A 25063-nucleotide genomic window follows, 5' to 3' on the forward strand; every position below is an offset into this window, starting at 1 on the left:
AACGCAGGAGCCTGGAGATACTCATGTATCTCGTGAGGCTCGCACATGACCTGGTGGCATAATAACGTATGCCATTCACACACATTGTACATACAGTTATGTAAACAAACAAAGAATGCTTAATCAAATGTATTTATAAATTTTACTGAACTATTTAATAAACTACGCTAGAGCCGTTCTCTCAACTGAAACACAAAAGATCCCCAACTATGTGAACCAGAGATGGAGATCTATTCCCAAGGTCCCGAATAACATTTGCTCCCCAGTCAACATTACAGATCCTTTCATGGTCACGTTGTCGTTTTCGGGAGGCTGTCTGTCGACACCACACACAAAATGCCGGAGGAACTCAACAGGTCAGGCAGTGTCTATGGACCCTCTCTCACAGCTACCCCCTGTGACCCCCCACCTTCTTATTCTGGCGTCTGCCCACTCCCACTCCAGTCCCGATGAGGGTCCCGGCCCGAAACGGCGACATTCCTTCCCCTCCATAGATGCTGCCCGACCTGCTGATTTCCTGCAGCATTTTGTGTGTTGCTGAAGATTTCCAGCATCTACAGAGCTTCTCGCGTCTCCGATTGTCTGTTCATAGAATTGTTTCTGACTTTGCAATACTGTACTCGAGCATAAAACAGCGAGGAACCCGGAAGCCAGGCTGTTTAAAGCCAGCGCGCATGCGCACGGGGTGTGCCGTGACGTCACCAGGCGGGTGGTCCGGCGCCGGTTTGGAGCCCAGCGGCGGGCCGCGGCTTTAATGAACATCGGGAGGCGGCGTCCCGGACGGAGGAGCGGCCGGTACCGGAGCCGCCAACAGCAAACATCGCGGGCTGCCGCACGAAGTCTTTTCAGGACTGCGCAGGCGCGGTGAGTGTCGCTGTCAGAGGCCTTTGAGTGCGAGTGCAAGAAGAGCGGATTCGGGTAAATCCGGTCTGACTTTCGGCGGCTCAGGCACGGGGAGTGTGGGCGTCGGTGTGAACCCCTACCGAAGTCGGCAGAGACAAAGTAAAGGGGCAGATTCGGACATGGGCTGGCTTTCCCCGCTGCGCAAACGCAGAAAGTGTCAGCATCAGAGGCCTAAACTCAGCCACGGCTAAAGGGAATGCAGGCAAAAGCGGAGCGGTCTTTGTCGGATTGTGCCAGTGATGGAGTGGGAAGTCTGGTTTAACATGCTTTGGCGTGAATAGGCGGAGACACAGTTACAAAGGACGAGCCTTTTTTCTTTTTAATACAGAGTAGTTAGGAATGTTCCTCCTGTCATTGCTGAAACTTAGTTGAGAGGGGTGATTTAATGCCTCTTCTTTTCTTAAACTTTAAAAATCTATAGAACTTTTCACGTCAAAGTTGCTGGTGAACGCAGCAGGCCAGGCAGCATCTCTAGGAAGAGGTACAGTCGACGTTTCAGGCTGAGACCCTTCGTCAGGTTGCTTGAATTTCCAGCATCTGCAGAATTCCTGTTGTTTGAACTTTTCACATCTCTGATTTGCTGTTAGTGTATTTTTCTGACATTACAATAACAGATCACAAGGCAGCGAGGAAGCTGGAAATCAGTGGCACAGTATCACAGCTCAGCTCAGGGAAGGCATAACGGAGGGGATCAGGCACTGAGTCCATTGGGTAGAACTCAGGAATAGGAAGGATTCAATCACACTGATGGGGTTATACTACAGATACTGAGGAGCAGATTAAGGAAATGTGAAAGAATAATAGGGTTGTTGTTGTGGGGGATTTCAATTTCCCTAACATAAACTAGGGCCTTTTTAGTGTAAGGGGATTAGATGGTGCAGACTTTGTTGCGAGTATCCAGGGGGGAGTCTTGGATCAATATGTGGAAGGTCCAACAAGAGGAGGGGCTGTACTGGGTAATGAGCCCGCCCATGTGACTGACCTTTCAGTGGGTGAGCAGTTGGGGAAGGGTGACCACAACTCAACCTTAAGGATAGGTATAGCCCTTGCGGGAGGACCATACCAAATTACGGAGGCATTAGGCAGGAACCAAGAAGAATTATTTGGGAACACTTTTTCTCATGGCAAGTCCTCATCAGGCATGTGGAGGGAGTTTAAACATCAATTGCACAGAGTACAGGAAAGGTATGTTTCTGGTAGGAGGAAAGATAAGAGGAGCTTGGGTGTCCTGAGAGGTGATGAATATAGTCAAGGAGAAATGGGAAGAGTATGTAAAGATTTAGAAGTTAGGATCAAATGAAGCACATGAGTATAAAAAATATAGAAAAAAAACTAAAGAAGGAAATTTGGAAAGCTAGGAGAGTCCTTGGCAAGTAGGATCAAGGTGAATCCCAAGGCATTCTACACATACCTCAAGAGCAAGAGGATAACCAGGCAGAGGGTAGGACCACTCAAAGATAAAGGAGGGAACATGTGTGAGGTACTTAATGAGAGTTGTACAGTGCCTGATGCCATTAACTCAAAGTAATTGAAGGAGGCAAGAGACAAGATTGATGTTGCCTTGACTAGTATCTTCGTGTCCTCTCTAGCCACAGAATATGTCATAGAGGACTGGCGAGTGGCTAATATTGTATGTCGATTTAAGAAGGGAACGATGGAAAAGCTTGGCATCTATAGACCGGTGAGTCTCAAGTCAGTTGTAAGGAAATTCCTGGAGAAATTTCTTAGCGATAAGATATGTAAAGATTTGGGAATGTAGGGCCTAATGAGGGAGAGCCAGCATGGGTTTGTGTGGGGCAGGTCGTGTCTTACCAACATGATTAAGTTCTTTGGAAAAAGTGACGTGAGACATTGGTGACGGTAGGGCAATGGATTTTAGTAAAGCATTTGACAAAGTTCCTCATTGGAGGATTATTCAGAAGATTAAGATGCATGTAGTTTGCGGTGAATTAGCTGTTTGGATTTAGGACTGGCTTGTGCATAGAAGCCATAGGTCAATGTTTGAAGAGGCTTATTCGAGAATGAGGTCTGTAATGAGGAGAAGACGGCGGCGCGATGGCAGTGCGCGCGGCCTCTCCGATGAATGAATGATATCTGTAATCTGTCAAGTAGGGGACCGTGCACAATTCTGATTTGATATAGGCGGACGTGAGAGTACGGAGGAACATCCGGAAAACTTCTGAAATGCCTGCTTCACTGCTGCTGCTACTGTGTGGTAACCAGAATCTCCGGAGCAGAAGGCCCAGAAATCCTCGGCTTTGCGTGTTTCAGCGGCCGGGGCAAGGTTGAAGGCGCTCGGCAGAGGATGGCGCTCGGGAGGCTGTATTGGAGTAGCTGGTCGGAGGCTCGAAGTTTTCGGACGGATGGACTCAGTGTCGGCTGTGGTCAGCTGCTTCCAAGGCATCGGCAAGTTGACGGTACCTGAAGGTTTATGGCAGGGAGTTTCTCCCTTTTGCCGTCTGCTATCGGGGACTCGGGAGTCAATTGACTCGGGACTTTTGAGACTATTTTTACTGCGCCCATGGTTTGTTCTTCATCAAATTATGGTATTGCTTTGCACTGCTGTAACTATGTTATAATTATGTGGTTCTGTCAGTGTTAGTCTTTGGTTTGTCCTGTTTTCTGTGATACACTCCGGAGAAACATTGTTATCATTTCTTAATGCATGTATGCATTTCTAAATGACAATAAAAGAGGACTGAGTGTTCTCATAATCTAATTAGTGGTGTTCGGCAGGGATCTGTGCTGGGAACTCTTCTGTTTCTGATGTGAAACACGACTGGTTTCCTAAGTCTAGAAAATCCGCACTCCAGTCCTGCTGAACCCATGAGATTGAGACAGCACTTCCACCCCAAACTCCGATTTGTGTGGATGCTGCGTAATTTGCTACCCTGTTACAACTCAGTGCCAAGAAATAACAGACAGCACACTCTGTACAATCAAAGGAATTATATTTACGAATCTTAACTTAAGTAAAGGGTTAGTAAAGAAAAAAAAGAGAAAACAAAAAGGACCTATTACAGTATAATTAAACAATCAAATGTGCACAAGTTAGAGCTCAACTCTTCCCAAAATATATATTCACTGATCCTCAGCCAATCTCGGCGCCTGGCTCCATCGAATCATGGTCCCCCAATGGGTCGAATCCTATGACCGGTTCTCTCCAGCATCTTCTCTCTCCATCTCCCGCCGAACAAAAGAACCAACTCACGTTCCAAAGCACCCATTATTTCGAACTAAACTCTGCTTCCACAGAAAGACAGTGAAACCTTTGCCAGGGTGTTACAGGTGTATGTAAATGATCTGGATGAAAGTGTAGCCAGGTGGGTTAGTAGGTTTGCAGGTGATGCCAAGATTGGTGGAGTGGTGAAGAGTTTAGAGAACTGGACTCAGAAGTGGCAGGTGAAGTTTAGACGAGAAATGTGAGGTTTTGCAAACGCAGGGAGACAGTACACGGCTAAGGGCAAGATTCTTAACAGTGTTGCTGAGCAGAGAGAGATCCTAGGTTCCAGTTCACAGCTCCTTGAAAGTGGCGATGTAGGGAGATAAGGTGGTTAAGAATGCTTGCTTTCACTAGTCAAGGCATTGAGTTTAAGAGTCTGGCAGCTTTACGAAGTTCTGGTTAGGCTGTGTCCCTGGTATTACAGTACAAACAGTTCTGGTCACCCCCGTCTAGGAAGGATGTTGAGGCTTTGGAGAGGGTGCAGAAGAGGTTTACCAGGGTGCTGCCTGTTCTGGAGGGCATGTTCTATCATGAGAGGATGAACAAACTTGGGTTGTTTTCTCTGGACTGCCAGAGGCTGAGGGAGTATCTGTTAGAGGTTTATAAGATTATTAGAGGCATGAGAGTAGACAGAGAGTATCTGTTTCCCAGGGTTGAAATGTCTTAATACCAGAGGGCATGCATTGATGGTGGGAGGGGTAAGTTCAAAGGAGATGTTGAGGGGTAACCTTTTAACTCAGAGAGTAATGAATGCCTGGAATGCACAGCCTGGTGTGGTGGTAGAGGCAAGTACATTAGAGGCTTTTAAGGAATTAGTTCTTAGGTGTTTTTGATTTGCTTTTTAGCTGGTTTGCACAGCATTGTGGGTCAAATGGCCTTTTTCTGAGCTGTTCTGTGTAAAGCACCCCTCACCACCTGCCCTGTGACTCTACGCTCCGAGCTGCCACCAGCCAGAGATTTGGAATTAGCTCAGCCCGAAACGTCGACTGTACCTCTTCCTAGAGATGCTGCCTGGCCTGCTGCGATCACCAGAAACTTTGATGTGTGTTGTTTGGAATTAGCTGGCTATTTGTTTAGATATTCAACACAGTGATTCTGCGTGGAGCCGGCACTTCCGGCCAAACGAGCCCGTGCTTCTGGGACAATCACACCTATTTAACCTCATCACAGGACAACTTATAATGAACCTACTAACTGGTCTGTCATTGAAATGTGGGATGAAACCAGAGCTCCCGGGGGAAACCCATGTGGATTCAGGGGCTCCAACATTTCACAAGCCATGATTCATGGTTTGGGGCCAAGTGTCTTGTATCCACAGTTGCCAATGGTGCAGAGCTGGGTGACTGTGTGTATTGTAACAAGGATACAGAAAGTGATTGAGTGTACAGGATATGTGTTGGTGGATTATCCCTCCTATCTGACTATGACCGTGAAACCTGTGTGAGCAAATTGTTAAAGTGGAAAAGCAATGGGTTTGCAGCAGTTTCCATTGTTGACCTCCGAACTCCGGGCCCAGGCAGACAAGTGGTGTCACAGCAGGGGTCTTCCTTGTTTGCAGAGGGTAAATGTGATATCTGTGCCTTGCCATGCCCTTCACTCCTCACAAAGCATTGCAGAACCATCTTCTGACTGTTGATCCCACTATCTGCCCAGTCTGCTGCAGCTGACTTTGCTAGGACAGGCGTGTCACCAGCTCTTAGTTCCTTGAGCCACAGGTGACATGTGAGTAAACTGCCCGAGACTGGACGTGACAAGTATTTTAATTTAATTTCATTTTTTAAATCTTCTTATTAATTATTATTGAAAATTGACAACAAAAATACATTAAAATAATCAAGTCAATATATCAATATGTATAATAACAGTTAAACTATTAACCAAGCTAAACAGTATATCAATGATAATAATTAAAAAAAAACAAAATGTTGAAGCTATTTTTATTTTTTTTAAAAAGAAGGAAAAAAGAACCCCTACTAACTAAAACAAAAAAAAACAGCTAACAAACAAAAAAAACGAGAAAAAAAACCCATTTGGAGCACAAACTCAGAGCTATACGCCATACAAGCTTCTATATAAAAAAAAGACATCAATCCACCAACCAAATCCATTTACACAAGAATCAGAAGGGAACCATCTTAATTAACTCAAATCAAATGATAGTAGCGGGCAAAAGTGCCCCACCTTTTCTCAAAGTCAAATCGAGGATCAAAAGTTCGACTTCTGATTTTCTCCACAATAAGACATAACATCACCTGAGAGAACCATTGTATCAAAGTGGGAGCAGAGGCATCTTTCCATTTTAATAAAATAGCCCTTCTAGCCAATAATGTAACAAATGCAATTACATGTTGGTCTGATATAGAAATACCATGAATATATTGAGGAATTATACCAAACAAAACTGTCAATTTATTAGGTTGTAAATTAATTTTTAAAGCTTTAGAAATTGTAGAAAAAATAGATTTCCAGAACTGTTTCAGTACAGAACACAACCAAAACATTTGTGTCAATATAGCTATCTCAGTTTTACATCTATCACACTGACTATTAACATTAGGAAATATTTTAGACAGTCTCTCCTTTGTCAAATAATACCGATGTACAATTTTAAATTGAATCAAAGAATGACTGGCGCAAATCGAAGAAGAGTTAACCAACTTCTAAATTCACAACCAATCGTCTGACAAGGGAAATTAGGGATAGTATCAATTCCAAAGAAGAAGCATACAAATTAGCCAGAAAAAGTGGCTCACCTGAGGACTGGGAGAAATTCAGAGTTCAGCAGAGAAGGACAAAGGGCTTAATTAGGAAGGGGAAAAAAGATTATGAGAGAAAACTGGCAGGGAACATAAAAGCTGACTGTAAAAGCATTTATAGATATGTGAAAAGAAAAAGATTGGTTAAGACAAATGTAGGTCCCCTACAAACAGAAACAGGTGAATTGATTATGGGGAGCAAGGACATGGCAGATCAATTGAATAATTACTTCAGTTCTGTTTTCACTAAGGAGGACATAAATAATCTTCTGGAAATAGTAGAGAACAGAGCGTCCAGTGAGATTGAGGAACTGAGGGAAATACATGTTAGTAGGGAAAGTGGTGTTGGGTAAATTGAAGGGATTAAAGGCAGATAAATCCCCAGGGCCAGAGGGTCTGCATCCCAGAGTGCTTAAGGAAGTAGCCCAATAAATAGTGGATGCATTACTGATAATTTTTCAAAACTCTTTAGATTCTGGACTAGTTCCTGAGGATTGGAGGGTGGCTAATGTAACCCCATTTTTTAAAAAAGGAGGGAGAGAGAAACCGGGGAATTATAGACCGGTTAACCTAACGTCGGAAACTGCGAGAGTCAGTTATCAAAGATGTGATAACAGCACATTTGGAAAGCGGTGAAATCATCGGACAAAGTCAGCATGGATTTGTGAAAGGAATATCATGTCTGACGAATCTCATAGAATTTTTTGAGGATGTAACTAGTAGAGTGGATAGGGGAGAACCAGTGGATGTGGTATATTTGGATTTTCAAAAGGCTTTTGACAAGGTTCCACACAGGAGATTAGTGTGCAAACTTAAAGCACATGGTATTGGGGGTAAGGTATTGATGTGGATAGAGAATTGGTTGGCAGACAGGAGCAAAGAGTGGGAATAAACGGGACCTTTTCAGAATGGCAGGCAGTGACTAGTGGGGTACCGCAAGGCTCAGTGCTGGGACTCCAGTTGTTTACAATACATATTAATGACTTGGATGAGGGAATTAAATGCAGCATCTCCAAGTTTGCGGATAACACGAAGCTGGGCGGCAGTATTAGCTATGAGGAGGATGCTAAGAGGATGCAGGGTGACTTGGATAGGTTAGGTGAGTGGGCAAATTCATGGCAGATGCAATTTAATGTGGATAAATGTGAAGTTATCTACTTTGGTGGCAAAAACAGGAAAACAGATTATTTTCTGAATGGTGGCCAATTAGGAAAAGGGGAGGTGCAACGAGACCTGGGTGTCATTATACACCAGCCATTGAAAGTGGGCATGCAGGTACAGCAGGCGGTGAAAAAGGCGAATGGTATGCTGGCATTTATAGCAAGAGGATTGGAGTACAGGAGCAGGGAGGTACTACTGCAGTTGTACAAGGCCTTGGTGAGACCACACCTGGAGTATTGTGTGCAGTTTTGGTCCCCTAATCTGAGGAAAGACATCCTTGCCATAGAGGGAGTACAAAGAAGTTTCACCAGATTGATTCCTGGGATGGCAGGACTTTCATATGATGAAAGACTGGATGAACTAGGCTTATACTCGTTGGAATTTAGAAGATTGAGGGGGGATCTGATTGAAACGTATAAAAATCCTAAAGGGATTGGACAGGCTAGATGCAGGAAGATTGTTCCTGATGTTGGGGAAGTCCAGAATGAGGGGTCACAGTTTGAGGATAAAGGGGAAGCCTTTTAGGACCGAGATTAGGAAAAACAACTTCACACAGAGAGTGGTGAATCTGTGGAACTCTCTGCCACAGGAAACAGTTGAGGCCAGTTCATTGGCTATATTTAAGAGGGAGTTAGATATGGCCCTTGTGGCTAAAGGGATCAGGGGGTATGGAGGGAAGGCTGGTACAGGGTTCTGAGTTGGATGATTAGCCATGATCGTACTGAATGGCGGTGCAGGCTCGAAGGGCCGAATGGCCTGCTCCTGCACCTATTTTCTATGTTTCTATGTTATCAAGGTCATGTTAAGCTCTCTTTCCCAATCTTGCTTAATCTTAAATAGAGGATAATTATCCTATTGTAATAGTAAATTATAAATTTTCCCAATAAAACCTTTCACTAAAGGGTTGATTTTTAAAATAGTGTCTAACAGGTCAAAGTCTTGTATATATGGAAAATTACTGAAATATTCTTGTAAAAAATGTCTGACCTGAAGATATTGCAAAAAGTGTGAGTATGAAAGAGAGTATTTAGTTACTAATTTCTCAAAGGACATAAATCGGCCTTCTTGAAACAAATCCATAAAGGAATAAACTCCTTTATTCCTCCAAAGAGAAAAGGTAGGATCACTAAGTGAAGGTTTAAATAAATAGTTTCGATAAATTAAACTAAGAAGGTTAAATTTTTTAAGATTAACAAACTTACGAAACTGGTACCAAATTCGTAATAACTGCTTAATCATAGGATTAGTATTTAAAATAGAAATTTTGGCTAGTTGTACAGGTAAAGAAGCTCCTAATAATGAACTTAAGTAAAATTGTTTCACAGCTTTCAATTCCAAGTCAATCCATGGTGGACGTTCATTTTTATCGGTCCAATATAACCAAGAACACGCGTAACCTATATTAACCGCCCAATAATACATTCTTAAATTAGGCAAAGCAAGACCTCCATCCTTTTTTAATTTTTGTAAATGACATTTTCCAATTCTTGGTCTTTTATTATTCCAAACAAAAGATGAAATAATGGAGTCAACCTGATCAAAAAACTTCTTAGTTAAAAAAATAGGAATATTCTGAAATACATATAAAAATTTTGGTAAAAATTTTAACTGCATGAATTCCACCAACTAACAAAAGTGTAAGAGGATTCCATCTAGAAAATAATTGCTTCATGAAATCCACTAAGGGAACTAAATTAGCTCTCTAAAGGTCTCCATAATTTTTAGTGATGATAATACCTAAATATTTAAAAGAATCTGTAACTTTAAAAGGAATATCATCATATATAAAAGCAGACTCATTTAAAGGAAATAATTCACTTTTATGCAGGTTTAATTTATATCCTGAAAACTTTCCAAATTCATTTAGTAATTTCGTTAAACTAGGAATAGATTCTTCAGGATTTGAAATATAAACTAAGAGATCATCGGCATAAAGGGAAATCTTTTGAATAATCACATTTATGGAAATTCCTTGAATATCCTTAGCTTCACGAAGTGCAATAGCCAAAGGTTCCAGTACCAAATCAAATAACAAAGGACTTAACGGACATTCTTGTCTTGTACCTCGCGAAAGTCGAAAAAAGGGGGATCTACATTTATTAGTAATCACAGTGGCAATAGGGCTTTTATATATCATTCTAATCCACTTATTAAAATTAGTACCAAAGCTAAATTTCTCTAAAACGTTAAATAAATATTTCCATTCAACTCTATCAAATGCCTTTTCAGCATCAAGAGAAACAACACGTTGGGGAGTTTTCGAGGAGGATGAGTATATAACATTTAACAGTCTCCGGGTGTTAGAAAAAGAATAACGGCCTTCTATAAAATCTGTTTGGTCCTGAGAAATAATATTAGCTAGTATATTCTCAACCGATCAGCCATTATTTTTGAAAGAATTTTGGCATTTACATTTAATAATGAGATAGGTCTATATGAAGCACAATCCATAGGGTCTTTATCTTTCTTAAGAATTAAAGAAATAGAAGCTTCATAAAATGTAGAAGGTAACAAAAAAGAATCTTTAAACATTTCCAACATATAAGGAGTAAGCAAATTTTCGAATTTTTTATAAAATCCTACAGAAAAACCATCTAGTCCAGGAGCTTTACCAGATTGCATTGAAAAAACAGCTTTCTGAATTTCTCTTTCAGTAAAAGGAGTATCAAGAATTTGTTGATCTTCAACAGATGTTCCAGGAAAATCAATCTTTTGTAAAAAGGCGTTCATTTTAGAAGGATCAGCTGGAAACTGAGATTTATAGAGTTCACTGTAATAGTCTTGAAAAATTTTATTAATATCTTCATAGTTACAAGCTAAACTACCATCTCCCTTATGAATTTTTAAAATTTGTCTTTTAGCTCTAACTGCTTTTAGTTGGGATGCTAGTAGCTTATTACTTTTATCTCCAAACACATAAAATCGACTTTGTAATTTAAGCAAATTTCTTTCAATAGGATGTTAATAATAATTTATATTGTGATTGAATTTCAACCCTTTGTTTAAATAAATCTATATTAGGAGAACCTGCATAAGTGTTATCCAAGTCTTTAATTTGTTTTGAAATCCTATCTAACTCTATTTTTGTCTGTTTCTTAAGCTTAGCCAAATAGGACATTATCTGACCTCGCAAATACACTTTAAATGTATCCCATATAATCAATTTCGACATATCTTCTGTATTATAAAAAAGAAAAATCTTTTATTTGAATCTCTATAAATTTGACAAAGTCCAAACTTTGTAATAAGTTTTGGAAAACACCAAGGCAAGTTTACATTACTAACATCATTCAATTCAAAAGTTAAAACTTAAAGGTGCATGATCCAAGACAGCAATAGCATCATATTCACATTTCTGGACTTTGGACAAAAATCGGAAATGAGCTATAAAATAATCAATTCACGAGTATTTTTTATGGACGTGTGAATAAAAAGAATAATCTCTATCATTAGGATGTAGATTTCTCCAGATTTCTATCAAACCATAATCAATTCAAAAGGAATTAATAAGTGATGCTGAACAACTCGGAAGCTGCTGATTGGTTGAACTCTTGTCAATCAAAGGGTTTAAACAACAGTTGAAGTCACCTCCCATCAGCAGCACATATTCATTTAAGTCTGGTAATAAACCAAATACATTTTTTTTAAAATTAAGGATCATCTACATTAGGTCCATATAGATTAACCAAGACAATTTTTCTATTACAAATTGTTCCTTTAATAATTAAAAATCTACCATTGATATCTGAGACGATATCTTCTTGGATAAATAAAATATTAGCTTTAATAAAAATAGATACTCCCTTTGTTTTATTTTGACAAGTAGCATGATATTGAAGGCCCTTCCACGTTTTAAAAAATCTATTTTGATCACCCATTCTGATGTGCGTTTCTTGAACAGAAATTATATCGGGCTGGAATCGGTTAATAATTTCAAAAGTCTTCTTTCGCATAATAGGGTGATTCCAGCCACATACGTTCCAACTAATAACGTTTATCTATTTAATAACCATAGAATATTGTTTTAAACACGAAAATACATGCATACCATCGTGGGCTAATCAAAGATTGTGGTGATGAATATAACCATCTAGAAAACACGCATGCTTCGGAGCTCTATGATGGGGAAAAAAAATCCTATAATAAACCCCAAAATGCAAAAAAAAAACCCTGAATCCTCCCCCCATCCCAATAGGTAGAAATCCGGCAAAAAGGAAGGAAAAATCCGGAATGCCTCCCCAAAGAAAAGAGAAAAGCAGAACGCATGCGGCTCCATATAAATAGTGATTTAAAAGCCCCCCCCCCCCCCCCGGCTTTACAAAGAAATCATGTGACCCTAAGATAAGGAAGCTCAGCAGAGAAGCAGAAAAAAGATGTTTATAGTTAATCATTGAAAATCAACTAGGAATGTACTTTGCAAAAACAGTCTCCAGTGACGTGAAAACAACACTATTAAACCTAAACAATACATTCTCTAACAAGAAAAAGACACCATTATTCCTCTAGCTTAAAACTAAAGCTAATTATCTATTCTAAACACTCCTCACTATACAAGAAAGAGTCTATATAAACTATGAAAGCTATCACTTAATTAAGGAAGAAAGAAGCAGATAATCAAACCAGTTAATAATCTGTCCGCAGTGTTAGTTCATTCCATATACCAAACAGACTACAAAAAAGTCATTCATTAGTCAAACCGAGAAGTTCACCTCTTCTTTAAATGGTTCATCGATCAAAGAAAAGCTTCAGCATATCAAAAATCTTCAAAGCCTTTTTTCTCTCTGGAAATTACTCAGCAACCCAAATATCAATCATGCGTCAGCCGACTCCACGATAGAGTTAACAAAGTCCAATGCTGCCTGGGTATCTGAAAACACACGAGGTGTAGAATCTTTAGGAAATAATTTTAATTGAGCAGGGTAGCGGAGCGATGGAAAAAGTCCCTTTGCATAAGCAGTTTTCACCGCTGGGGCAAATTTGAACTGCTGTTCCATAATTTCCCGTGGATAATCTTTGTAAAAACTGATGTCGGAACCGTTAAATTTAAAAACTCTCTGTTTCCTTGCACATTTTATGATTTGGTCTTTAACTTTAAAGCGAAGAAAGTTGACTAAAATAGGCCGAGGTTTACCTGAAGTCTGAGAATTCGATATGAAAATTCTATGAGCTCTTTCAATATCGGGAGGTTGAGGTAGAATATCTGGAAACAAAGATTGAAACAAATTGGCAAAATAGTCCAATAAATTCCCACTCTCAGAACCTTCCTTGAGTCCGATAATACGTATATTATTCCGGTGAGACTTCGCCTCTAAATTGACAATTTTACGTTCAGCCTGTTCCAAGGGGGTTGCGGTAAGAGTCCGCCCCAGACGGCCCTCGAGGTTGAGTCCCTGAGTACATTTAAGAGAGAGATCAACAGATGTTAAGGTACCTGGAATGGGCTGCCGGGGAAGTGATGGGAAGCAGATACAACTGGAACGTTTAGACAGATGTGTGAAAGGCAGGGAATGGGGTCGGATGGATCCTGTGCAAGGGGACGGGATTAGTTTGGATCGGCATCACGGTCAGCACAGACATGGTGGGTCACAGGGCCTGTTCACCTGCTGTACTGTTCTGCTCTCCATACTGAGGGGCGTAAGAAATGGGGTCAGTGCAGGGATGATGCATCGAAGGAAGAGATCAGAGGTAAAGGGATGAATATCACACTGGCACTTCCAATCTCATTTAGAACCAGTTCATCAATAAAATAAACTACAGATTACAGTAAAAATATATTTTAAATAGTGAGATAGTATACATGGGTTCATTGCCCGCTCATAAACTTAATGGCAGAGGAAGCAACTGTTGCTAAAACAGTGTGTTTGTGTGTGTGTGTGTCTTCAGGCTCCTGTACATCTTTGCTGATGGTACAATGAGAGAGGGTGGTGTTCTGGGTGCTGGTGTCCTTCGTGACGGATGGCACCTTTCTGGAGCATCACCTTTTGAAGGTGTCCTTAATGGTGACGATACTAGTGCCCATGATGGAACTGGCTGAGCTAATAACCCTCTGCAGCTTTCTCCCATCCTGTGCGGTGGCCCCTCCATTCCAGATGCTGCCGCCAGTTCGAATGCTCTCCAGGGTACATCAGCAGGAATTTGGTAGAGTCCCTGGTGACATACCAAATCTCTTCATTCTCCTAATGAGATGTAGCCACTTCCCACCGTGTTCTTGCTTTCCTGTTTTCGTTTCCCTCCCTGATTTGCAGATCTCTTGTTAATCATCAGTCTGCTTTTTCCATGAAGGTCCACTTCCTTGGCTCCCTTACGGTACAAAACTGCTTTCATATCACCTGTGAATGTATTCAGTGGCTCTACCTCCATTGTGAACGCAGGCAGAGAATTGCAGGAGTTTGTATCCATGGATTTCCAATCTTTATGCAGTGATCCGTGATCTGAATGTGAAATAATTGACCTGTCTGCCCAGTCTTGTGCTCAAGTCTCTGGAGCTGGACACAAGCCCCTGATCCTGACCCAGAGGCAGAATAATCATAGAGCACTACAGCACAATAACAGGCCCTTCAGCCCATCTAGTCCATGCTAGCTGGGTTTTCTACCTAGACCTGTTTACCCCTAGCCCTTCCTTCCCCTCTCATCCGTGTACATATCCAAAATTCTTAATTGTTTTAATCAGAATGTCATCATCAAAGAGCTACCAACTGAGTCACAGCTGACCCAGGAGATTAAAGTGATTTGTTCTGAGTCACTACCCTGTACTTACTGATGCTTTTTGTACCTTTTTACAGGACATCAAAGGTGGAGGAATCGCGGCTGGGTATCTCAGACGGAATATCACATCAGGTCTACACCCCACTCATCTCCCCAGCACCTGAATATCATTGGCCTGTGAACGTGGAAGGAGAGATGCTGGTTTGTTTCACTTCAGACCCCAGGCAGTGAGCGCTGTTGCAGGGCACCGACCGTGACACATTGGGGAGATGACACACTGTCTACGGCGGTGAGGGGAGAAACCACTTGTGTGTGGTTGGGAAAGGAACACCCACTGCAACGAGAAACTGTGTGTGACACGCTGGGGGAGGTGAGCTCACCTGATCTGTGACTGGGAACGTGTTCACCACATCCTTGTTTCTGCACCAGTGAAACATTCATTCTTTTGACTGAGATGAACTTGATCCATTTCCCTGAGGATATTCAAATGTTCTTTCCACCTGTTTCCATTTGAGGAAAGTAATTAATTGGGTCATCTTTTACTGACTGATCGCTGAGGTCCTGGAAAAACGTTGTCACCCTGCTTCAGGCGCATGAAGGAACTCACTCGGTGATGAGACGCTGTCAAATTCACACCAGGGAAAGGTCATTCACCATCTCCTCATGTGGGAAAGGATTCACTCACTCATCCCACTTAGTGATACACCACTGAGCTCACAACACAGAGAGACCATTCTGCTGCTCTCGTTGTGAAAGAGCGTTCAACCAGTCATCCAACCTCCTGACACATCTGACTGCCAGAAAGAGTTAAGCAGCTTAGCGACCTGATGAACCACCAGCAAATTCCCACCGGTGAGAGGCCCTTCACCTGCTGTCACTGTGGAAAGGGCTTCAAAAATTCCTCCGGACTACAGAGACACCAGCTGGTCCACACCAGGGAGAGGCCATTCGTCTGCACTGAGTGTGGGAATGGGTTCACTCAATCATCTGACCTGTTGACGCACCAACGAATTCACACTGGAGAGCGGCCATTCGTATGCCGTGAGTGTGGTAAGGGATTCACTCGTTCATCCAACCTGCTGACACACCAACGAAGTCACATGGGGGTGCGGCCATTCGTCTGCACTGAGTGTGGGAGGGGATTCACAAGGTCGTCCGAGCTTCTGAGGCACCAACGCATTCATAATGGGGAGAGGCCCTATGTTTGCTCGGAGTGTGGGATGAGGTTCACTCGTTCGTCCCACCTGCAGTCACACCAACAAACTCACACCGGGGAGCGGCCGTTCATCTGCTCTGAGTGTGGGCGGGGATTCACTCGGTCATCCGAGCTTCGGACACACCAACTCATCCACACCGGGGAGAGGCCCTATGTCTGCTCCGAGTGCGGGAAAGGATTCACTCGTTCATCCCACCTGCAGTCACACCAAAAAATTCACAATGGGATGCGGCCATTCATCTGCTCTGAGTGCGGGAGGGGATTCACTTGGTCGACCGAGCTTCGGACGCACCAACGTATTCACACCGGAGAGAGGCCCTTCCCCTGTTCTGAGTGCGGAAAGGGGTTTACTCGGCCGTCTGACCTTCTGAAGCACCAACGAATTCACACCGGAGAGCGGCCGTTCATATGCAGTCAGTGTGGCAAGGGGTTCACTCGATCGTCCCACCTGCGTACACACCAACGAATTCACAACAGGGAGTAGGCTTTCATCTGCTCCGAGAGAGACGGGATTCACTCAGTCTGACCTTCTGACGCACCAACAAATTCACACTGGGGAGAGGCTGCTCACCTGCTCTGAATGTGGAAGAACTTGTCTGTCGTGTCACCTCAAGCACCAGCGAACTCACACTGAAAGGGCAGTTCAAATCTGCAGAACCTATGTAGGGCATTTAAATTGCAGCTGCTGAGAGAGTGGTGAGTTCACAAGTGACTGCAGGAACTGATTCTGCAGTTATTGCTGCTGTTGATCACATCCAGGTTTGGACCCTGGTTACTGGGCACATTTGGGTTGTTTCCCCTGGAACCGCAGGTACATTTGTATTCTGCATCAATTATAAATAAATCTGTTTGGTGTGAATGAACAGGGCTTGAAATGATAACACCTATGAATTTATAGTTTGCTGCTCCTTTCCACCCCTGATTCTCCCATGACGACTGGATCATGGACCTCTGGATTACGCCTCTTGAAGTCAATAATCAATTCATTGAGTAACTGGTTGTTGTTGTGACACCACTAAACCAGATTTTCAGTCTCCCTCCTTTCTGCTAACTTGTCACCACCTTTGATTCAGCCAGCAGCAGCGTGTCATCAGCAAATTTGAATATGGCACTAGAGCTGTGCTTATCCACACAGTCATAATTGTAAAGTGAGTAGAGCAGGGCTAGGCACGCGGCCTTGTGGTGCACTTGTGCTGATGGAGATTGTGGAGGAGATTTGTTGCCAATCCAAACTCACTGGGGTCTATATATATATATATAGCCATCTGTTAGTCTCATGAGACCATGGATTTGTGCCTTGGAGGGTTTCTAGGGTGCAGGCCTGGGCAAGGTTGTATGGAAGACCGGCAGTTGCCCATGCTGCAAGTCTCCCCTCTCCGCGCCACCGATGTTGTCCAAGGGAGGGGCATTAGGACCCATACAGCTTGGCACCAGTGTCGTCGCAGAGCAATGTGTGGTTAAGTGCCTTGCTCGAGGACACACACGCTGCCTCAGCCAAGGCTCGAACTAGCGACCTTCAGCTCACTAGACCAACGCCTTAACCACTTGGCCACGCGCCAATGCTGGGGTCGACAAGTAAGGAAATAGAGGATCCACAATTGCAGAGGGACGTATTGGCGCCAAGGTCGAGAATCTTATTGATTAGTTTTGAGGGTATTGAATGCTGAGCTGTAGTGTATAAAAAGCTTCCTGATGTCTGTATCTTTGCTGTCCAGCGTTGAGTGAAGAGCCAGTGAGATGTCATCTGCTGTGGATCTTTTGCTGCGGTAGGAAAATTGGAGAGGGTCCAAGTCACTTCTCAGGCATGAGTTTGTGTGTTTCATCGCCACCCTCTCAAAACTGTGGATGTAAGTGCTTCTGGATGGTAGTTATTGAGGCAGGTCACCATGTTCTTTTTAGACACCGGTGTAGGTGAAGTGTGCTTAAAGCAGCTGGGTACCTCAAACTGCCTAAGCGACAAGTTAAAGATCTCAGTGAAAATTACATCCAGATGATCATCTTAGGTCTTTAGCATTTGGCTAGGCACACAGTGTCGAGGTGGGATGCTTTGCACGGGTCACTTTCCTGAGGGCTGCTTGCACCTTAGCCTCAAACTGAAATCACAGGGTTATCAGTGGCTGTGGGAGTTTGTGATGGTTCCTCCGTGTTCAGGTGGTCAAAGTGAGCGTAGAAGGCGTTGAGCTCAGCTATATCACCTCACCTGTCAGGGAAGTTAGTGCAGGAGTCAGCAAGTTGTGTCGCAACTGCACGAGATATTGTGACCACACTTGGAGTTTATATGTATTTCCGGTCACCTAACTATTGGAATGATAACATTATGAAGGCAAATGTGCAAAATAGGTTCACAAAGATGATACCAAGGCTGGATGGCATGAGTTATAAGGAGAGACTGGATAGAACTTAGAATAGTACGGCAGAGTCTGGGCCCTTTGGCCCATGATGTTGTGCTGACTTTTTAACCGACTCTAAGATCAATCTAATCCTTCCTTGCTGTAGAGCTCTCCATTTTTTTCTGTCATTGATGTGCTTATCTAAGATTTTCTTAAATGCCCCTGATGTATTTGCTTCTACCATTTCTGGCAGGGTCTTGCGCTCACTCACTACTCTCTGGCTTTTAAAAAAAAACTCTGCTGGGTTCATTCCCTGGAGCACAGTAGTTAGAGGTGTTGGCCATCATCAAATTAAAGTAAGCAAGAAAACATCAAACTTGAATGAGTCAATGAGAGTGTAAGTAAACAAACCAGATGTTTTTGTTCTTGCCATGTGCCTGAAGGAATAGAGTATACCATTTTGTGAAGCTCTTCTGTAACCTCCATGTTGTGAACTGTTTCGACTGATTCTTGTCCTGCAATAACTTGATCAGAGCCATTTGAACATGGACACAAGGAGTTTCTGCTATTGATTTACTCAACCTGAGATCATTTTCAGATAAGCTGTTTGTGTACAATATCAGATTCGCAGAAGCGATCTTGTTATCTCGGCCCAGTGACTGGTGACAAGGTTTGACTGCTTTGAATCAGAGTCGAATAGAACAAAAGAAGTCATCTACGGCCAAAATTGTGTAGCCCTTGGACTACATCCAGTAGGAATCTGTCACAGATCGGTCAGATAACCTCAATTCGATCAGATTGAAATGCAACATTTGAACTGATGAGTAAAGACTAAAAGTAAAAGGCTTCAAATGCAATGTGGTGAGAACTCTGGAGACTAACAAGTGCAATGAACAACCCATGCCAGGGGCTGGGAGGGAAAAGGATCAATCATCTGGCCAACAGGAGATTCCATTTCGGTGTTATAACTGGAGACATGGTTTAAGTGAGTATTGGTGCAGAGGGATCAGTAGAATTCATGTTTTAAGTTGTTGGCCCCAGGGGTCAACATAGTTACGTTGTTGCTTGGGCAGAGACAGTAAAATAAAATGCAGAGACAATAAAATGCAAGCTTCAATTTAATAAGAGTTGCGTAGTGAGTTTTTACCTAGATTAGTTTTCGATCAGAGTTTGGTGCCCTGGGGTGCGCTCTTAAAGAAAGAATAGAAATCTCGAGCTCTTGTTTTGAGTTGAACCACCCACTAGGTTAGGATTTTAAAATGGGAAAATGAAGGTACAGGAGGAGCCCAGGGAGTTTGGAGGATTGGAATGTGAATCAGATTCAATATCACAAGCATAGGTCATGAAATTTGTTAAATTTGCGGCAGCAGTAGAATGCAACACATAATAACAGAAAAAGACAATTACAGTAAGTATATATTTGACTCAACTCTAATAAGTAGTGCAAACATAAAAAAAATGATGAGGTGGTGTTCATGGGTTGAATGTCCATTCTGAGGGGAAGAAACTGCTCCTGAATCATTGAGTGTGTACCTTCAGGCTTCTAGACATCCTTGCTGCTGGTAGCAATGGGATGAGGACATGTCCTGGGTAATGGGGATCCTCAATGATGGATGCTGCCTTTCTGAGGCATTGCTCCATGTAGATGTCCTGGATACTCTGGAGGCTAGTGCCCAAGATGGAACTAAGTTTGCGACTCTCCGCGGCTTACTTCGACTCTGTGCAGTAGCCGTGCACACCCCCCCCCACCCCACCCATGGCCCCATACCAGACAGGGATGCAGCCAGTTAGAATGCTCTCCACGGTACATCTATAGAAATTTGCTCATGTTTTAGGTTACATATCAAACCTCCTCCAGCTCCTGATGAAATAAAACCACTGTCTTGCCTTTGTTAAGCTGCAGCGATGTATTGGGTCCAGGTTAAATCCTCAGAGATATTGGCACCCAGGAACTTGAAATTGCTCACTCTCTCCACTTCAGATCGCTATGAGGACTGGTGTGTCGTCCATCATCTTGCACTTTCTGAAGTTCACAATCAGTTCTTTGGTCTTACTCACAATGTTGTTGCTGTGACCCCATTCAACTAGCTGATTAAATCTTGCTCCTCATCACCATCTGAAAATCTGCCAACATGGTTGTGTCATCAGCAAATTTATAGATGCTATTTGAGCTGTACTTAGCCACACAGTCATGGCTGTAGAGAGAGTAGAGCATTGGCTAAGCACCCATCCCTGAGGTGCATCAGTGTTGAGTGTCAATGAAGTGGAGCTGTTATCTCTGATCCACAGAAATTGTGATGTTCCAGTTGAACAGGAAGTCGAGGATCCAGTTGCAGGGGGAGGTACAGAGGCCCAGGTTCTGGAGTTTTTCAATCAGAACTGTAGGAATGATTGTGTTAAATGCTGTGCTATAGTCAACAAGCATCGGTATTTGTACTGTCCAGCTGATTCAAGGTCATGTGAAGAGCCAATGAGATCGCATCTGCCATAGATCTATTGTGGTGATAGGAAAGTTGCAGGGGGTCAAGGTCCTTGCTGAGACGGAAGGTAATTCTAGCCAGAACCAACCTTCCAAAGCACTCCCTCACTGTAGGTGTGAGTGTTACTGGGTGATAGTTGTTGAGGCAACCCATGCTCCCCTTCTTAGGCTCTGGTATAATTGTTGCCCTCTTGATGCAGGTGGGAACTTCCTAATGTGGCAATAAGAGATTACTTTCTTGATTATACATTAAGGGAATGATGATGGTGATAACAATTGGATAGGAACAGTTGAGAATGGAGGGTCAGGAATCCTGGGGGATGCATTGCGGAAGGTAGCTAGTGAAAATAAATCAGAGAAGTTACAAGATATTTTAAAAGAAAAAAGCTGTCATAATGGGATGTATGTTGGAAGATCAAACTGAAGAGCAAACAGAAAAACAGGATTACCAGAATTGTGCAAGTGTATTGAAGAGCTAGAGAAAGAGTTGGAGAGAAAGGAAAGAAAATAAAATTCAGAGGCAGCAGGGTCAAGTGAATTTGACAGGAATCCGTTTCAGGCTCAGTGTGAACGTGTGACAAGAGAAAAGGGGAAAAGTGAAGAGGAGTGTAAAAGGGTGAATACAGAAGTAGAGAAATGGAAAAGTCAGTGTCAGGATTTACGGACTGCTATGAAAGTCATGCAGAATTCAGCAGGTGAGAAGAAAGGAACTGCCGATCACACCAAATGTTTAAAACAGATTGAAAAGTTGCAAAGTGAACTCAGTTCAGAGAGGAGTGACGTGTATTTAATGTGATAACTGATGGTGATGTAGATTGGGGTGATCTAGTGTCTGAGGCAACACACTGTAATAGTGAGGATGATTAGAGAAGTGCTCCACCTTCACGTGGAGAGTTCAGCAACATAGGATAATTTCACAGTTTAGATGAAACAGAGGAAAGGAAATTAACCCTTCTGTGCTTAACTTTAGTATTAACCTCAGCCCTGCTGGAGAAACAGGCACAGAGCCAGGGGTTACAGGGTGATTTACAGGAGCTATGTTAGAAGCTGCAGGGAGTAATTGAGGTGACCTGGTAGAGGCTTTGCATATGTGCAGAGAGCAGAAGAGGGGAGCACCCCTCAACGTGATGAGGTTCTGACCAATTTTCACGAGTGTGTATGGATCTACTTTGGATAGGATTGGGGGATTTCAACTTCCCTAATAGTGCAAGGAGATTAGATGGGGCAGAATTGTTAAGTGTATCTAGGAAAGTTTCTTAAATCAATAAGTGGATGGTTCAACAAGAGGAGGGGCCGTGCTGGACTTGGCGTTGGGTAATGAGCCTGGCCAGGTGACTGACCTTTCAGTGGGTGAGCAGTTAGAAAACAGTGACCACAACTCCTTAACTTTCAGGATGGCTAGAGATAAGGATAGGTATAGTCATTGTGGGAGAATTTTAAATTGGAGTAGAATAAATTACGGGAGAAGACCTTTTCTTTGGCAAGTCCACATCAGACGTGTGGAGGATGTTTCAAGATCAGTTATACAGAGTACAGGAAATGTATGTTCCCGTTAAAAGGAGGAACCGGGATGGAAAGGTGAGAGAACCTTGGATGTCCAGAGAGGTGATGAGTTCAGACAAGAAGAAAAAGGAAAAGTATGTTAAGATTTGAAAGTTAAGATCAAATGAAGCACATGAGTATAAAAAAGCCAGAAAAGAACTAAAGGAGGAAATTAGGAAAACCAGGAGGCGCCATGAAAACTCCTTGGCAAGTAGGATTCAGGCGAATCCAAGGCATTCTACACATACATCAATAGGCAGAGGATAACTAGGGAGAGGGTGGGTCCACTCAAGGATAAAGGGGGGAACATTTGCTTGGATGCAGAGAATGTGAGTGAAATACCTTGCGTACTTTGCTTCAGCATTTCCTAAGGGAAATGATATGGAAGACCAGGAGGTCAATGCTGAGTGTATAAATATGTTAGGGCATTTGGAGCTCAAGGAGGAGGAAGTGTTGGGCCTCCTAATGAGTATTAAGGTGGATAAGTCCCAAGGGCCTGATGGGATCTACACCAGGTTATTGAAGGAGTCAAGAGATGAGATTGCTGGGACCTTGACCAGTATCTTCATGCCACCTCTAGCCACAGGCAATGTCTCAGAGGACTGGCGAGTGTCTAATTTTGTACCTCTGTTTAAGAAAGGAACAAGGGAAAATCATGGGAGCTAATAGACCAGTGACTCAATTCAGTAGTTGGGAAATTGCTCACTAAAATTCTTAGGGAGAGGATATGTGAGTATTTGGAGACCCCGGCCTGATTGGGGAGAGCCAGTATGGCTTTGTGCAGGGCAAATCGTGCCTTACCAACTTGATTGAGGTTTTTGACAAGGTGACAAGGGAGATTGATGAGGGTAGGGCAGTGGATGTTGTCTACATGGATTTTAGTAAGGTATTTGACAAAGTCCCCTGTGGGAGGCTAACCCAGAAGATGCATTGGGATGATGACAAATTGGCTGTTTGAATTTAGAATTGGCCTGCACATAGAAGACAGAGGATAGTGGTTGAAGGGACTTAGTCGAGTTGGAGATCTGTAGTTAGTGGAGTTATGCAGGAATTTGTGCTGGAACCTCTGCTCTTTGTAATGTATAAGAATGAACTGGGTGAAAATTTAGAAAGCTGAGTTAGTACATTTGCAGATTATACCAAGATTGGAAGAGTTGTGGATAGAATAGAAGACTGGCAAAGAATGCAGTGTTATATAAGTCAGTTTTAGATTGGACTGAGAAATGGCAGACGAATATGAGGTGTTACATATTGGTAGGGCAAATGCAGGATCCTTAATAGTATTGCTGAGCTGAGAGATATTGGGATTCACGTCCATAGCTCCTTGGTAGTGGCTGCACAGGTTCAGAAGTTGTTAAGAAGGCTTATGGAATGGTTTTTATTGGTCAAGGCATTGAGTTCAAGTTGCAACTTTATAAACCTCAGGTTAGGTCACATCTGCATACAGATCTGGTCGGTCCATTATAGGAAGGCTTTGGAGAGGGTGCAGAAGGGCTTGTTTCTCTGGAGCACCAGAGGCTGAGAGGAGATCTGATAGAGGTTTACAAGATTATGAGCGGCATAAATAGAGTAGATGGGGAGTCGTTTTTTTCCCCAAGTTAGAAAAGTCTGATACCAGAGGGCCTGCATTGAAGGTCAGAGGGAGTAGGTGAGGGGGGATGTGAGGGGTAAGTTTTTTTACTTAGTCATGGCTGCCTGGTATGGTCGTAGGGGCAAATACATTAGAGACTTTTGAGAGACGTTTAGAGTGGCACATGAATCTGAGGAAAGTGGAGGGATATGGACATTGGTTAGAGCAGTTAAACTTCTAAGCAAACTGTATGCTCTTCCACCTGTTGCACTCAGCAACACTGGTACTTGTTTCTTATTGGCTATTTTGTTGCATCAAGATACTGCTCAGTTCATTCAGTACACATCAGCCAGTTACTTGTTGTGCAATTGAACATGTCTATGTTTCCAAAGTAGCTAGTCAGCTCTACTTTTTTAAAAAAAATTATGATTATTCTAACCCAGTACTCAATGTTAATGAACCTGTGAATTTTGTCAATTTTCTGCCTTTTTTAAACTCTACTGTCTTTCTTCTCTGAAGAAATTGTGCAGTATTTTTTTAAACTGGAACATCTCACTGCACCACAACAGTTAGGTAGTTACATGTTAGCTGTTCACATACTGTTATATATAACCTGTAATGAATTATTTAAACAAAGAATGCTTAAACAATATATTCACAATATTACTCAAATATTAATGAAATATATTTAAAAAAACAACATGGAGGTTGATACATTCATGAATAATAAGGGCAATTAAGGCTCTGGAGAGATGGCTGGAAAATAGGGTTGGGAGGGAAAATAAAGTGGCCATGATCAAAGGTTGGAGCAGACTTGATGGGCTGAATGGCCCACTTCTGTTCCTATGTCTTTTGGTCTTTCCCCAATGGAATAACACAATGGCCGTGGTCTTTTCACACCTGGGCAATATTCAGTCTAAGACTTGCCCTTTCTGTTCAGCTCGGAAATCTGATGGCACAAAGTCCAGGAACTTTCTGTCCAGTTTCCGAATGATTAAGGGATCTTGAAGGAGCACAACCTTTGCATTAATGTCTTTGTCATTGTCAATGTAGATCGACACACCACCTGCCTCGCATGTTCAGTGGGATTGCGGTCTGAGTCTGGATACACAGAATAGACCGTCCACCTGCACAGTTATACCACAAGTGGACAGCCAGAGAACTTTTCCCAGGATGGA

The 25063-nt window shown here is 42.6% G+C and overlaps 1 protein-coding gene across 1 annotated transcript; it reads left to right on the top strand.

The window, feature by feature from the left end:
* The first annotated feature begins 700 nt into the window (after positions 1-700).
* Positions 701-25063, top strand: LOC134352779 (histone-lysine N-methyltransferase PRDM9-like). Its single transcript, XM_063060229.1, has 2 exons — positions 701-864; positions 14826-25063. Exon 2 carries the CDS (start codon positions 15576-15578, stop codon positions 16446-16448), a length of 873 nt encoding a protein of 290 aa, XP_062916299.1. The 5' UTR covers positions 701-864; positions 14826-15575; the 3' UTR covers positions 16449-25063.

The sequence above is a fragment of the Mobula hypostoma genome, chromosome 10 (assembly GCF_963921235.1).
Source record: "Mobula hypostoma chromosome 10, sMobHyp1.1, whole genome shotgun sequence".
Taxonomy (NCBI): domain Eukaryota; kingdom Metazoa; phylum Chordata; class Chondrichthyes; order Myliobatiformes; family Myliobatidae; genus Mobula; species Mobula hypostoma.

Coding starts and splice junctions, on each gene's coding strand:
- LOC134352779 (XM_063060229.1), top strand. CDS start 15,576: ATGAACCACCAGCAAATTCCCACCGGTGAGAGGCCCTTCACCTGCTGT.